Source organism: Carettochelys insculpta, chromosome 14 (assembly GCF_033958435.1).
Source record: "Carettochelys insculpta isolate YL-2023 chromosome 14, ASM3395843v1, whole genome shotgun sequence".
NCBI classification, from domain to species: Eukaryota; Metazoa; Chordata; order Testudines; family Carettochelyidae; genus Carettochelys; species Carettochelys insculpta.
In genome coordinates, this window is record NC_134150.1 from 41561654 (window position 1) to 41574379 (window position 12726).

Sequence of the window (12726 nt, forward strand, 5' to 3'; positions counted from 1 at the left end):
TCACCGGGGCAGGCAGGAGCACCCCCACCCCCAGCTCAGCGGGGCCCTGGCTGCGGCACGTGCGAGGGTTATGGGTGTCTCGCCCCCTCCCTGCCCCCGGGCAGCGCCCCTCACCCCGTGGGGCTCGCTCCGCGCCCTGCTGCAGCACGGGGCAGGTTTGGGCGGGGGGCTGGGCCGCCCCTTAGGGCGCACTCACCCCGCCGGGGCTGGGAACAGGCTCCTGCACCTGAATTGCAGGGCCTTGCGCTAACCCTTAGGCCACCCTTCTGCAGGGAGGCGGTAGAGGAGGAGCAGGGTCTGCCCAGGGCCGGGCCCTGGTACGAGCCCTGATAGAGCTGTTGTGCTCCCAGGGGCGGGATGCAGCGGCAGAGCTGTGATCGTTAAGGCCAGGACAGCTCGGGGAACAGGCCAGGCCCCAGGCCTCCAGTAACTGCCCCTAGCCTAGGGGGCTTTCCAGCTGGTCTCACAGCCCTTGAACAAGGCTGAAGCTGGGGAAACTGAGGCACAAAGCACCAACAGGCTCAGCCCCCCCCAGCCCAGCCAGGGCAGAGCAGGGGCTGGAAGGAAGGGTTACTTGGTCCAGGGCTGTTAGCTGAGCTCTGCTTTGCATGGAAACCACAAGACTGGGGGTTACCAGAGGCTGGGGAGTCATCACAAGCAGAGAAAACTGCTGCCCTCCTCTCCATCTCCAGCCGGGGTGGGGACCCAGAGGAAGAGCCCCGTGCACCCATCCCCCAGCCATGCGAACAGCAGGACCCTGCTCTGGCTTGACGCGCCCAGGGCTGGTGGCAGGCCCTGCGGCCCAGCCTGGCCCGCGGTTGTTTCCCTCGAGCCCCTGGCTGCAGGACGCAAGGTCTGCAAGCCGATGGGGTCGGAGCTGCCACCCCGGGGTGTGGAAATCGATCAACTTCCGTGGTGCTCCTAGGCAGTTCCTCCTTGGCTGAGAGGGCTGCAGCCTGTGGTAGCCCCCTGCTTCCTTTGTCACAGCAAACTCTTCCTGCTTCCTTTCCTCCATCGCCCCCTTTCCTCCCCGCCCAGCAAGCTCTCTGCCGGCCCTTCACCGAGAGCCCCCGGCCACGACCTCATGCAGAGCTGCAGCCGGAGTGCTGGGCTTGCCTCTTACACTGTTACCCTAACGCAGGCGCTGGCATAACCCAGCTCACGCATTGCTTCTGCTGCCCTTCCTAAGCCCCCGCCATGGCATCACCATTCCCACAGCAACCTTCACCCCAGCCTTTCAGGATGAGCCATGGTCCCAGGCAGGGGTCCCTCTAATTTTCATCTTTCCCAGGCAGAATAAATTGTTATGTGCAGCAGGGCAGGCACAGATCAGCACCACCAACAGAAACACAGGCTGCCAGGGGTGGAGGTGCTGCTAATCAGCTGGGCAGCACCCAAACCTGTGCTGAGCAGTCACCCAGGTACTCAGCTCCCAGGGAACACCGTCTCCAGGCACAGTGCGAAAGGCTGGTGAGAGGGACCCAGGGCATGCAGAGAAGAGCAGCCAAAAGCTGCTGGAATGAGCTACAGGCTTTAAAAGAGCCACCCGCCAGGCAGGCAGCCCACAGCCAAACTCATGCCAAGCCAGCAGGCGCTGGTCACAGCACGCAGGGAGCAGAAGGGTGTCTCAGAAGGAGCAGAAGCTGTTCAGGAACAAGCAACTGCAGAAGTTGGGATGGGACATTAGGAAAAGATTCTGAAGAATAAAGTTGCTGGAACTACTGGATGGCATGCATCTTCCCTTGGAAGTGCTGGAGCGGCTGTACTTACACCAGTGGTCACTCGCTGCCTCTGAAATGCAGCTGTCTCTGGGGTGGAACATGGCAGCTGCTGAACAGCCCACAGCATCGCAATACTGATAGGAATTAGGTGGGAGTGTTGTTAAGAGGGGAAATGGAAAACCACTCCTACTGCTGGAACACCATATGGTACTAGGAGGCAGACACAGCAACTGGAATTTGCCCCACAGACCAGGCGTTTCACTCCTGTTTGCTGCAGTAACTGCAGCATCACCGAGGAATCAGCCCAAAACACACCTGGTGGGATTGGAGTGGTTAGCACTGCTAACGTGACACAGAAATTTAACCTGCCTCGTTTCTCGCCTCTTCTCAGCGCCCTGGTACCTCCTGCAGGATCCCAGCGAACCCAAGGGCCGTCGAGCGGGATGTAACCAACGACCCGACACTTCTGGGTTCACAGAGTTCTATTCATGGGCCTTTACACCTGACCACCACCAAGGGACGCTTCCAAGTTATGCCTCTTGCTCGACAGTCTAGCACCTGAGCGGTGTGGGGCACCGTGCTCGGTGGGGCTGGGGAACACAATGCCTACCAGAGACAGCACCAGGTGGTAAGGGAGAGGTAAAAGACCTTCATCTCTAGGTCAGTCCAGATCAGGCCTCTTCAGACGAGTCCGGGGCTGTTGGTACCCAATGGTGGTTTGTCCAGGAGCCTCAGTCCTCGCCCCAGCAGACGGGCAGCCTCAGCACAGCTGCTCTCCTTTTCTGGCAGCGTGGAGAGGGACTCCAAGCGCCGGCGCATGGGGGAAAGGCACTGGGTGGGCAGCAGTGGGAGGCCGGCACTGCCCTGGCCCAGCTGCCTGTGTTCTGCAAGGGAGCTTTGGTCCGTGGTGCTGTTCCCCGCCTCGGCACCCCCAGCTCTGCTGGGATCGATTCCCCAGGGCCACGTTCCGACCGCCTTTCCACTCTGCTGCCCGCCAGCTGCTGAACCGGTGTGCCACGACGCAGGTTCCCAGCTCCCAGTGGCTGAGGGCGCCGGACGGCTGCTCTGCTCAGGCGCTGGGCCGGGGAAGCCCGTCCGTCCCCAGTAGATGCAGGGTGGGATCGTCCAGCTGCTGAGGCCCGGGCCCTGGCTGGGAGAGGAAGAGGCGCACGTGTCGCAGAGGGGCGCAGGGGAGGGCGGCTGTACCCAGACACGGGGACGCGCCGATGCCTCGCCCGTGGGGGAGCTGAGACAAAAGCCCCCATGAGCATCCTGCCTTCTGCACTGCGCGTCCGGGCAGCGGCCGGTGACCACAAGGTCCAGCCTGGGAGGACAAAGCCTGCCCAGCAGCCTGCCTGCCCACGGAGGGGCATGCACTGGATTTAACCCCGGGACCCCCTGCATCATGCACTGCTTCCCTCTCAACCAGCACCGGCCAACCCCTCAGCTGGAGCCACGTGACGCCCCCAGGCCCCGACTCCCCACAGCTGACGGGCAGGGGAGTCGGGCGCTTTCGTCCGGCCAGAGGAAGAGAAAGCAGGTGCTGGCGAGGGGCAGGGCCAGCTGCTGGGGGAAGAGCTCTGCATGCCCAGCGCTCAGGGTCTGGGGCCCACCTCCCCGCACACGGGGCCAGCCTGAAAGGGGGCATTTGCAGTGGGGCTGGGAGAGGAGGCCTCAAGCCCCCCGCCTGCTTTCAACACCCCTAGTTCAGACCCTGGGGGTCAGAGTGCGGCCAGAGACACAGAGGAGAGTCAAACAGACCAGCCCCGTTACAGGCCAGGCACGCACGGCTTCGTCCCAGCCTGGCTGCCTGCCTCATTACAGCCCCCCAGCGTGGACAGGCCTGAGTCTGCGATCCCCCCCGCAGGCCATACCTTCGTGTGCAGGATGTACCGGATGGCCCCCGGAACCGGCTCCTGCACCACGGTGGAAAGCAGCTCCCCCGGGAGCGAGGCGGGCCCAGCCGGCAGCCCCTTCAGGAACCTGGGGGCACACCGGGGGGCGGGGTGTCAGCAAACAGCCCCAGGCTGGGAATCGCTGCCCTCCCAGGCCTTGGACCGCCCCCGCCCGGCTCTCACCACCACCCTCTCCGGAACAGCTCCCGCAGCTCCCGCCTGAGTCTGGCCCCCGACGTCCCCTAGTGCAGCCCCCCCATGCCCTCCGGCTGCTCCCAGGGCCTGCAGCGGTGACACGCCCCCAGAAGCGGACCGCAGCACCAGAGCTGAGAACGGCAGCGGCTCGAGACACTGGTGGCTTGCTCCAGCTGGCTCCCCCACCCCCTCAGTACTGCGGGTACAGCCCTTCCCACCCGCCTCGCCCTCCACCCCACACACTGCCCCCAGCCCCAACCCTGGCCAGCATCGTCTGTCTCCCCCATGCCCCCTAGACTCCTTTGCTGGTGCTGCAGTCCCGACCCACAGCCACTGCTACGCCCATCCCCATCCCTCCGCACTGGCTGATCGGCCGGGGTGGGCGGGCAGGCGCGTGTGACAACTTACTCATCTCCGTTAGCCTCCGGAGGGAAGCTGCGTTTCACCACTTCCACGAACTCGGCCACTGTGTCGGCCAGGGTGAAGATCACGGCGTTGGGGCCGGCGTCGAAGGTGTAAGCCACCTGCCAGGGAGCAGGTACGCTCAGTGCTGCTCTGGAACATGGGCACCTCTCCCCGGTCCTCAACGCCCGGTGCCCTGCACCTCACACACACCCGCAACCCCAGGGCACATCTGCACCCCCAGTGCCCTGCTGTACCACTGCACCAGCGCAGGGCATTTGGGGGCGGGTGAATGGGGCTGACCAGAAACTCTCACAGAGCAGGTTCCTGGCAACCGCTTCCTCTTTCAACCACCTCCAGCGAGAGGCACGTTCCCAACCCCTGCCACGGGGCTGGCACGGCCAGATGGGCAGACAGACCCTGCCCAGGGCTCTGCAAGACCTGGCATTCACGGACAACACCCAGCACCGCAGGAAACCCCAAACACAGCATCTCGGGCCAGGGCAGAGAGATACGCCCACCCCCGACACACCAGAGGCAACAGCACCTCATCGACATGCCCGCCTGCTGCTCGGCCGTCCCACACCCTTCCCAGAGCAGCCGGGGACGGGGACGGAGCGCTGCAGGCTGGTCTCGGGAGAAGCCGGGTAAGTCGCTCCCACGGGGAGGTTTCATCTGCTAGAGACGGGCAGGCCTGGCAGTGCTCTGTGGGGCTCTTGCTGCTAGGCAGTGACCTCCTGCAGTCAGCTCCTGTTGGCTGCCCTGCCCCGGCACCCTGGCCCCTGCCCTAAGTTTGGAAGCAACATCTTCAGGGCCCTGCACCCCCAGAGCTCTGTGCGCTGCTCCAAGCTACAGCCGCGGGGGCCTTTTGCGGGCCGGGGGAGCTGGGCAAAACTCGCTCAGCTCCCGCCATCCTCTTGGGGAAATCCTCTGGGTCCCTGGGGTCTGTCCGACCAGGTCTCTGCGCGCCCCGGCCACGCTCCTGCTGCTTTTGGAACACCCGTGTGCGGAATGCAGTTTGTGTGCACTGACCTGGAGGGAGGTGATGTGGGGTGGGGTGGGGTGGGGCCAAGCGGGTCAGTGTGGGAAGGGGTTGGGCAAGGGACCGAGGGATTTGGGGGGCTCAGGGCTGGGCAGAGGATGGGAGCAGTGGGGCTGGGCAGGGGCTGAGGCTCAGGGTTTGACGTGCCAGCTGCCCCAGGACTGCGTTGTGGAGAAAGGACTCCCCAGCCCTCTCTTGCTGCAGCAGGTCGGGGCCAGCTGAGAAGTGCAGCTCCCCTGCCACGGCGCCTGCGACGAGGCCAGGCAAGGGGCCCCAAGCTCCGCATAGCCCCGAACAGCTGGCTGCCCGTCCCCGTGGCTCAGAGGAAGTCGGCTGCCTGGCACTGCAGAGTCAGCCTGGGAGATCTCGGGGCAGCCAATGGCTCTGCCAGCACCTCCCATGTGTTGGGAGCGGACAGACGCCAGTCTGACCACAGGGCTCCGCCGCTCACGCCCCAGCCCCACCCCCACCCCCGGGGCCTGGGCAAGGAGCAGCCCCGCTCTGAGCCAGGCCCTGCCCCAGGTGCCAGTGCCAGTGCCAGCGCCGGCCGGGTCCCGCTGCGAGCCCACCTTGGTTTTGCCGTGGTGGGCGTTGAAGCGGTGGACCAGGGCAATGACGCGCCGGGAGGCGTCGCTGAGGTAGAAGATGGGAGGGAAGGTGTCCAGGCAGGTGGCGTGGAACTGGTTACTGTCCTGCATGGTCAGCCGGCCGAAGCCCTCGAAGTCACGCTGCTGGGTGCACTGGATCATCCGAGCCAGGCGCTGTGGCACCACCGCCTCGGCACGATGCTGCGGCGGGCGACAGCTGGTCACGGGGAGCAGGGGGAGGGGGAGACACCGGTGCCGCCTCCCTGGGCCCTCATCCCACGAGGGACGGCCGGCACCAGCCCCGACGCCGGGCCGCTCTCGGCCCCAGGGAGGCGCTGCTCCCAGGACGGCCCCGGCACACGCGGCCAAGTCCTGAGACGGGCCGAGACGGTAGAGCTGCACAAGACAGCCGAGAGCTTCCATTCCCTCCCCGCCTGGGGCTGCTCTTGCCGGGCCGGGCTGCTTTGAAGGGACAGGTCTCCCTCCCGCCCTTGGAATCCAATCAGCGCTCCAGCTTGCAAGGGGCTCCCAAGACCCCGCTGCCACGGCACAGCGCTGCCGTTGGCTGAGCCGGTAACAGCCAGTGCCGTGCTGGCAGCTGCGTGAAGACTCGGCCGTGGTCAGTTGGGCAGAGCCCAGTCACCCGCTGGTAAAACCCTGCCACGGAGGCAGGCGATGCCCACGGATCCCGCAGCCCCCCAGGAAGAGACATGGAGCCACCCGGCCCCGCCGGCAGCCAGCTGCCTCTCCGAGCACAGTCAGGCACTCCCCAGGGACTCGCTGCAGTGGAGGGAGTTGGAAAAGCACCAACACTTGCACTCAAAGCTCCGGCAGATTCAGCGGGAGCCGGCACCAGGCCCACGAGGCCTGCAAACACCAGGGACAAGCTAACCCACTCCTTCCCGGCTGGCGCTAGCCAGAGGACAGCTCAGGCCCCGGAGCAGGAGAGTGTAGATCTGGTAAGTTCCATGCCCCCCTGGGACAGGAGCATGGAGAAGCTGGGAAAGGCAGCAGCAGGCCCCCTTCCTCTGGGGTTTATTTGAGTGCCGTGGTGTATTCCAAACTCTCTCCCCTGCCAAGCACCACAGAAGCAGCTGGATGAACCACCTGCCCACTCCACTGCTGTCCCCCTGCCACCCGTGATTCACAGGCCGGAGAACAGGCGCCGGCCTCGTACCTTCAGCAAGGGGCTGGTGTCCACGCTGGTCTGCATCCCAGCCGTGCTGCCCACGGGCTTCTTCTCTGCGCTCACCTGCCGGCGGGGCAGAGAGCACCTGGCATCAGCCCGCCCTAGGGCTTTCCCGGCCCATGGGAAAGCGCAGCAGCCCCAGCCGCCTGGGGAGTGGCGGTCTCTGCCAGGGGCCGGCCAGCCGCCCCACCCCAAGTACAACGCAGTGGGCAGTACCTCCCACCTAACCCCCCGCCCCCCTGCACAGCTGCTCTCCCTGCCAAGCGTGGGCTCAGCAAGGGCAGCACACCCCAGAGCCCAGGTCTGGGCCGACAGGTTCTCAGGCCCTGCCTGCGAGCGTCCTACTGCCCTGCGTCCTGTCGGGAACGCAACCCCTGCAGATGCACCCCCGGGGCTGGGCCGGGGACAGGTGGAAAAGGACCCCAGGGAGCGGGCAGGGCTTGCCCCCCGTCTAGTAAATGAGAGAGGCTGGCGCAGAACCCGGGACTCTGATACAGAGCGCCCTGCTCTAACCACTGGACCACACTTCCCTTCCAGAGCCGGGACGGAAAGCGCCCAGGACCCAGCTCCCGGCGGTGAAGCAGCCATTGGCTCTCGCGCTCCCCTCGCCATCCCATAATGCCTTTCCTGCCCTCCCCGCGCTCCGGATGCCCCGACCCGGGGGCGCGACCAGACTCACTCACCACCAGGAGGAGCACCCTGAGCTCTGGCCAGTGCGTCTCCGGCGCCACCTGCTGGGCAACGCTGTCCTTGCCGTCAGGCCGCTCCCCCATCAGCCACTGCACGAAGCCCCCGAACATGCTCCTGCAGGCGCTGCCCGAGCCCTGGCGGGCCACCTCGGAGAGCTCGCCCTCCACGCCGTAGAGCCGGGCCAGGGTGTGCACTGGGCCACGAGACGGGCAGGGCTCAGCACCAGGGCAGACCTGCTCCCTGGCCCCGGGGGCTCCCTCCTGACCCCACCGCAGCATGGCCCAGAGCCCGGGCAGGAAGGAGGCAGCGGGACAGCCTGGTGCAGGGCATGGGGATGGGGACACTCCTCCCTCCGGGGCAGGGGAGAAGGGGCACAGAGGAGCTCAAAACCAGGAGCACATAGCTCCAGCGTCCCCACCACAGAGCTGAGGTGTAGGGGAGGACAGCTCAGCATCTCCCCACAGAGTGGCGGGGCGAAGCCCAGGGCAGGTAGCAGCAGCAGACTGCCCTCTCCTAAGAGCTGGGGCAACAGGGCTCATGCCCGCACTCACCCAGGCAGGCATACCCTGCTGCTGAGGACGCCAGGCCAGCCGCCGTGGGGAAGTTGTTCACCGAGGCGATGTGCACTTTGTAGGCCAGGCTGAGGGGGGCTGCGGCCCCAGCACTGCCCCCCCTCCGCTTCCTGGCCAGGCGGCGCACTGTCGGCAGGAGCAGAGAGGGGCTGAGATGTTGAGGGGGCACCTGATCCCCCCCCCCACCCCGCTGTGGGTTTTATAGGGGTTGAGCTGGGGGTGGCAGATCTACGGATAGGAACCGACTCACCCTTCCCACACAGAGCCTGGACCAGCTGCTGTGGCTGGAATTAACCACTTGGGCCTGGGGGCAAGGGAGGAATTTACAGTGGGGAAACTGAGGCACGCAGCAGGGCGGCAACACCGGAGGGTCACATGGGGACTCAGTGGGACAGCTGGGAATGGACCCCAGGAAGCCAAGGTGAGGGCATTGTAGGGTGGTACCACGCACACTTAGCAGGGATCATGCCCCCTTGCAACTTGGAGCTATCCAAAAATCCTGAGGGACCGGGACAGACCTTGGCCACCTGCCTTCCCTGCAGAAGACAGGCCCTGCTCCCTTCCACTGCCCCCCAGGTGTGGATTGTGACCACTAGAACAGACCACGCAGTTCTCTGATCAGCCAGGAGAGGGTCCCCCGAGGGCACATGGCACTGCCCATGCAAGGGAGAGGTGGGGGCTCCCACCCAGCTGGCTGGGCCTGCCCTGCCCCACCCCCACCACAGACTCACTCTCCCGCAAGCAGGACTGCAGCCGTGGGTGCTGGACGTCAGCCTCCTCCCCGTTCAGCCAGAGCCGGTCCTCTTTGAAGTCTCTGCTGATGGCGGCCGTGGTGGTGGTTTTAAGCTGTGAGGGAGAGATCGGAGGAGGCTGAGCTGCAGCCTGGTAAGACTTACAAGCACATGCTGAGATTTAGCCACCTGGAACCCCCTTGCCCACCTCAACTTGAATCAAGTAGGACGAAAGCCCAGAATGCATCTAGTTCATGGCAACTACTCTCAGTCACGTTAGCGCTGAAAGGCTCCAATGGGGCCACGTGCTGTATGCAGGCAGAGTGACCGGCCCCTGGTGGGTAGGGAACAGACTTGCCCAAGGTCAACAGGGGCTAGGGGCAGAGGTGGGATTAGAACCCTGATCTTCCTACTGCCAGTCCAGCACCCTGCCCCCCAGAGCCCCTCGCCACCTCCTCGCTGCAAAGGCTGCCACCTGGCCCTGCAGAACAGGGGAACCGATGCTGCACAGTTTACTTTGTTTCACAACATGGCTCCTCCGTAATCCCAGGCACACGCAGCGTGAAAGACAGGTTTCCCCACCTCCTCAGCCCTCAGGGCAGTGGCCTACACATTTTGCTAGACTAATAAGGAAAGCTTCATATTCACACCCCTGCCTACCTTACTGGGGCTCCCACAGCTGCACAGTATTTACCTGCCACCTGGGGCTATCGCCCCCACTTTACACCCAGGGAAACTGAGGCACTGAATTGGGAAGTGACTGAGCCAAGGCCACAGGAAGCAAGCCAGTGGCAGAGCTTGGGAGAAAACCCTGCTGTTACAGCCATGAGGCCATACTCCCTCCAAGGGCAACATTTCAAACTGGGAAGCCGCATTGCTGACAAGCACAGGCAGGCTGGAGTCTCGCACCTTTCTGGCAGAGGCGCCTTCAAGTCCCTAGAAGGGCGTTTTAAACTAGGTGTCTATTTGGAGCTGAGGTGCAACAAGTCAGCCAAGAGGAGGCAGCATTTCAGCCCTGGCCCTGTGCTGATGGGAGAGCCCTCTGAATCCCAGGTCCCTCCTTCTCCACCAGGCTGTGCCCACCTCGCCTAGCAGGGACGTGAGGAGCTAACACATGGCTGGATGCACGTCTCCCAGCCCTGTGCCACTTCAAACACTGCAGAGGGACATGTAACACCAACAGACCCAGGCTGCAGGTACCAGGGATTGAACCTGTGCTCACAGGGGCTAAAGCCCTGTGGTCTACTGCATGAGCTAAAGGCCAGCTGGTCTCAGCCAAGGCTGTAGAGCAGAGACGTCACGCACCCTAGTATGAGGGCTCAGTACCTCTGGGTACTACAGACGGATCACAGTACACCCAGGTCTGAAAATAAAGGGCCAAAGGTGACTCGGCTGAGCTCCGGGGAAGTCAAGATTACACCACGGGATGAACTGGGCCAAATGAGATTCACATCAGGGAAAACACAGGACTTGTTCCTGATATTTAGCCTAACACCGGGTGTCAGGAAGCTGTGGAATATTCCCCCAAGGGACAAGCACCACTGGAGACAGTCACGCAGTGGTCCTGGGGGAATGCACTAGACACCACCACAGAGTAGAGATGGGGAAGATTTCTAGGACGCATTGATAACAAGACTTACAGAAAATTACACTTCATGGCAAACCACCCCCATGCCTCTCTGGGAAGACAATTACCACGCGGTTCCTTGACCATTTGCCTGACAGTTCCCAGAAGAGCGACTGCTGTTTTGCAGATGAAACCCTACTGGCAGCTCCGGTCCCAGCACTAACCACCTCCCCTCCAGCAGCCGCAGCTCAGACTCACGCCCGAGCAGCATCTCCACCAGGCTTTGGTTACCAGTTCACACCCACCTGATCCTGGTGCAGGGTGACGCTCAGAGAGGAATTGATGGGTAAAATCAGCTCTTCATCTCGCTTCCCCCCTGGTAGAGATCAGAGGGCAAAATCAGCCCCAAGCACCCGCCCACCCGCCTGCCATGTTAAAAAGTCACCAGCCAGGGTGAAAGTAACTTAAATTTCTTACAGGTACTATAAGGTACTCTTACAGGTACTAGAGGCCTGTGGCAACTACCTCCCTGGGAGGGCTCCAGGCAGGGGGCAGTGATAGAGCAGTACCTGTAAGAAATGTGCATGTGGGGTGGAGTACAGGGGACCGAGTGCCAACCAGGGCTGGGAGTGGGGCCACCAGGCTTAGCGGTCAGGCGGCACCAGGCCTGCGCTGCGGCCACGCTGCCAAGGGAGTTGACAGCACCAGAGCTCAGCCTCCAGCCGGCCGCACTGGGGCACACCAGCTTGCTTCCCCCTTTGTTCATCCCTGTGAATCACGCGGCCCCTGCTTCAGCAGTGGCCCCAGCGCACGCCGGCCAGAGGAGCCCAATAACGCCAGAAGAAAGACGCACACAAAAGCCACTTCCAGGGGACCCGGCTTGGTCTGCCAGGAAGCAGCTACAGCAAACAGGGCTGGCGAGACCGCGGCTTCGGAATTCACTTGGCTCCCAGATGCAGGGCCTTTTGGGGTGACTGCTGGGCCCCCTCCCTTTGCGCCAGGGACCGTGCACCAGCCAGGCCCAAAGGGAGGTGTCGGGGAGAGAGAAGGGGGTTCAGGAGCTTCCTTGGTCCGTGGCCCCGGCCCATGGCCCCTAACCCCCGGCCGGGGGTGCGGCGCAGACTCACAGTACTTGATGACAGCGATGTTGACGGGGGCTGTGCAGGTCACCACGGTGAGGGGCGTCTCCTCGGCCATGGCCGCGCAGCACCGGGCTGCAAGAGCCGGAGAAGGAGCACCTGCCCTGCCCTGCCCTGCCCTGCCCCGTCCCGTCCCGTCCCGTCCCACCGCACCGAACCGAACCGAACCGAGCCCAGCCCAGCCCAGCCGACCCGTGCCGCGCCGCGACCCGGCAGGCACTAACCCTCCCACACGTGTCTGCCCGGCACGACACACCCATCAGCTGATGGCAGCGGATTGGCTAACGTCACACCAGCTGCCACAGCCACGTCCAATGAGAATCGGCCCCGCTCCCTCCTGGGTCTCTCCGCCAATGGGAGGGATCGGAAGATGGACGAGTCCACTCCCGGCAGGAGGAACGCTGGCAGCGCCGGGCTCATGTTTCCCCCCCGGCAGGGATTAGCTGTCACACGCAGGGGGGGAATGTTGCTACGGTCGCGCCAGGTGCCATATTTGTGAGGGGAACATCGCGCACATGCGCAGTGCGGCAGCTAGCCCCCAGCTGCATGCAGGCTCTAGGGCTCCAGTGTTGGCCATGATGCTGTAGGCAAACCCCAGGCAGGGGTGGGGGGTTGCTGGCTGGAGTCAGGGGCTGGTCCTGCAGCAGCCTGAGCCGCCTGCAGGGCCGGGAGAGCTGGGGTGGCAGGGTTGCCAGCGCTCAAGATTTTGCATTGTGGCTCTTGTGCCTTTGGGCGGGTTTGGGGAACTTTGCAGCATAGGGGGGCCTTGGCCAGGGGAGCGGCAGTGCCCATAGCCGGGTCTGAGCCGCTCATGCTGGCCAGCAGCTGAGCTGTCCAAATGCTGCCCAAAACCACAGGGGTCCTCAGGTTTCGAAAGCCCCAGCATCCGGAGTCATGGGATCAGGTGGGAACTGCCAGCCTGCATTTCACAGGAGTCAGGGTCTGGCTTTCCTGGCTGCAGAGGAACTAAAATGTCCCGCCCCCTCCACACCCTGG

General features: G+C 64.0%; 1 protein-coding gene across 2 annotated transcripts; it reads right to left on the bottom strand.

The window, feature by feature from the left end:
- Positions 1–2185: 2185 nt before the first annotated feature.
- Positions 2186–11841, bottom strand: MVD (mevalonate diphosphate decarboxylase). 2 transcript variants are annotated; one of them, XM_075008820.1, is made up of 10 exons: positions 11719–11841; positions 10897–10967; positions 9025–9139; positions 8273–8419; positions 7715–7914; positions 7020–7094; positions 5825–6043; positions 4220–4335; positions 3596–3704; positions 2186–2871 (listed from the first exon to the last, which is right to left on the bottom strand). In XM_075008820.1, the coding sequence occupies exons 1-10, from the start codon at positions 11786–11788 to the stop codon at positions 2791–2793; spliced, it is 1203 nt and encodes a 400-aa protein (XP_074864921.1). In that variant the 5' UTR covers positions 11789–11841; the 3' UTR covers positions 2186–2790. The 2 variants fall into 2 exon arrangements, with proteins under 2 accessions (XP_074864921.1, XP_074864922.1); XM_075008821.1 differs by lacking the exon at positions 8273–8419.
- Positions 11842–12726: the final 885 nt, after the last annotated feature.

Coding starts and splice junctions, on each gene's coding strand:
- MVD (XM_075008820.1), bottom strand. CDS start 11,788: ATGGCCGAGGAGACGCCCCTCACCGTGGTGACCTGCACAGCCCCCGTC. Junction 10,968..11,718: donor CATCGCTGTCATCAAGTACT/GTGAGTCTGCGC, acceptor GATCTCTACCAG/GGGGGAAGCGAGATGAAGAG. Junction 7,915..8,272: donor AGCAGGGTATGCCTGCCTGG/GTGAGTGCGGGC, acceptor CTCGTGGCCCAG/TGCACACCCTGGCCCGGCTC.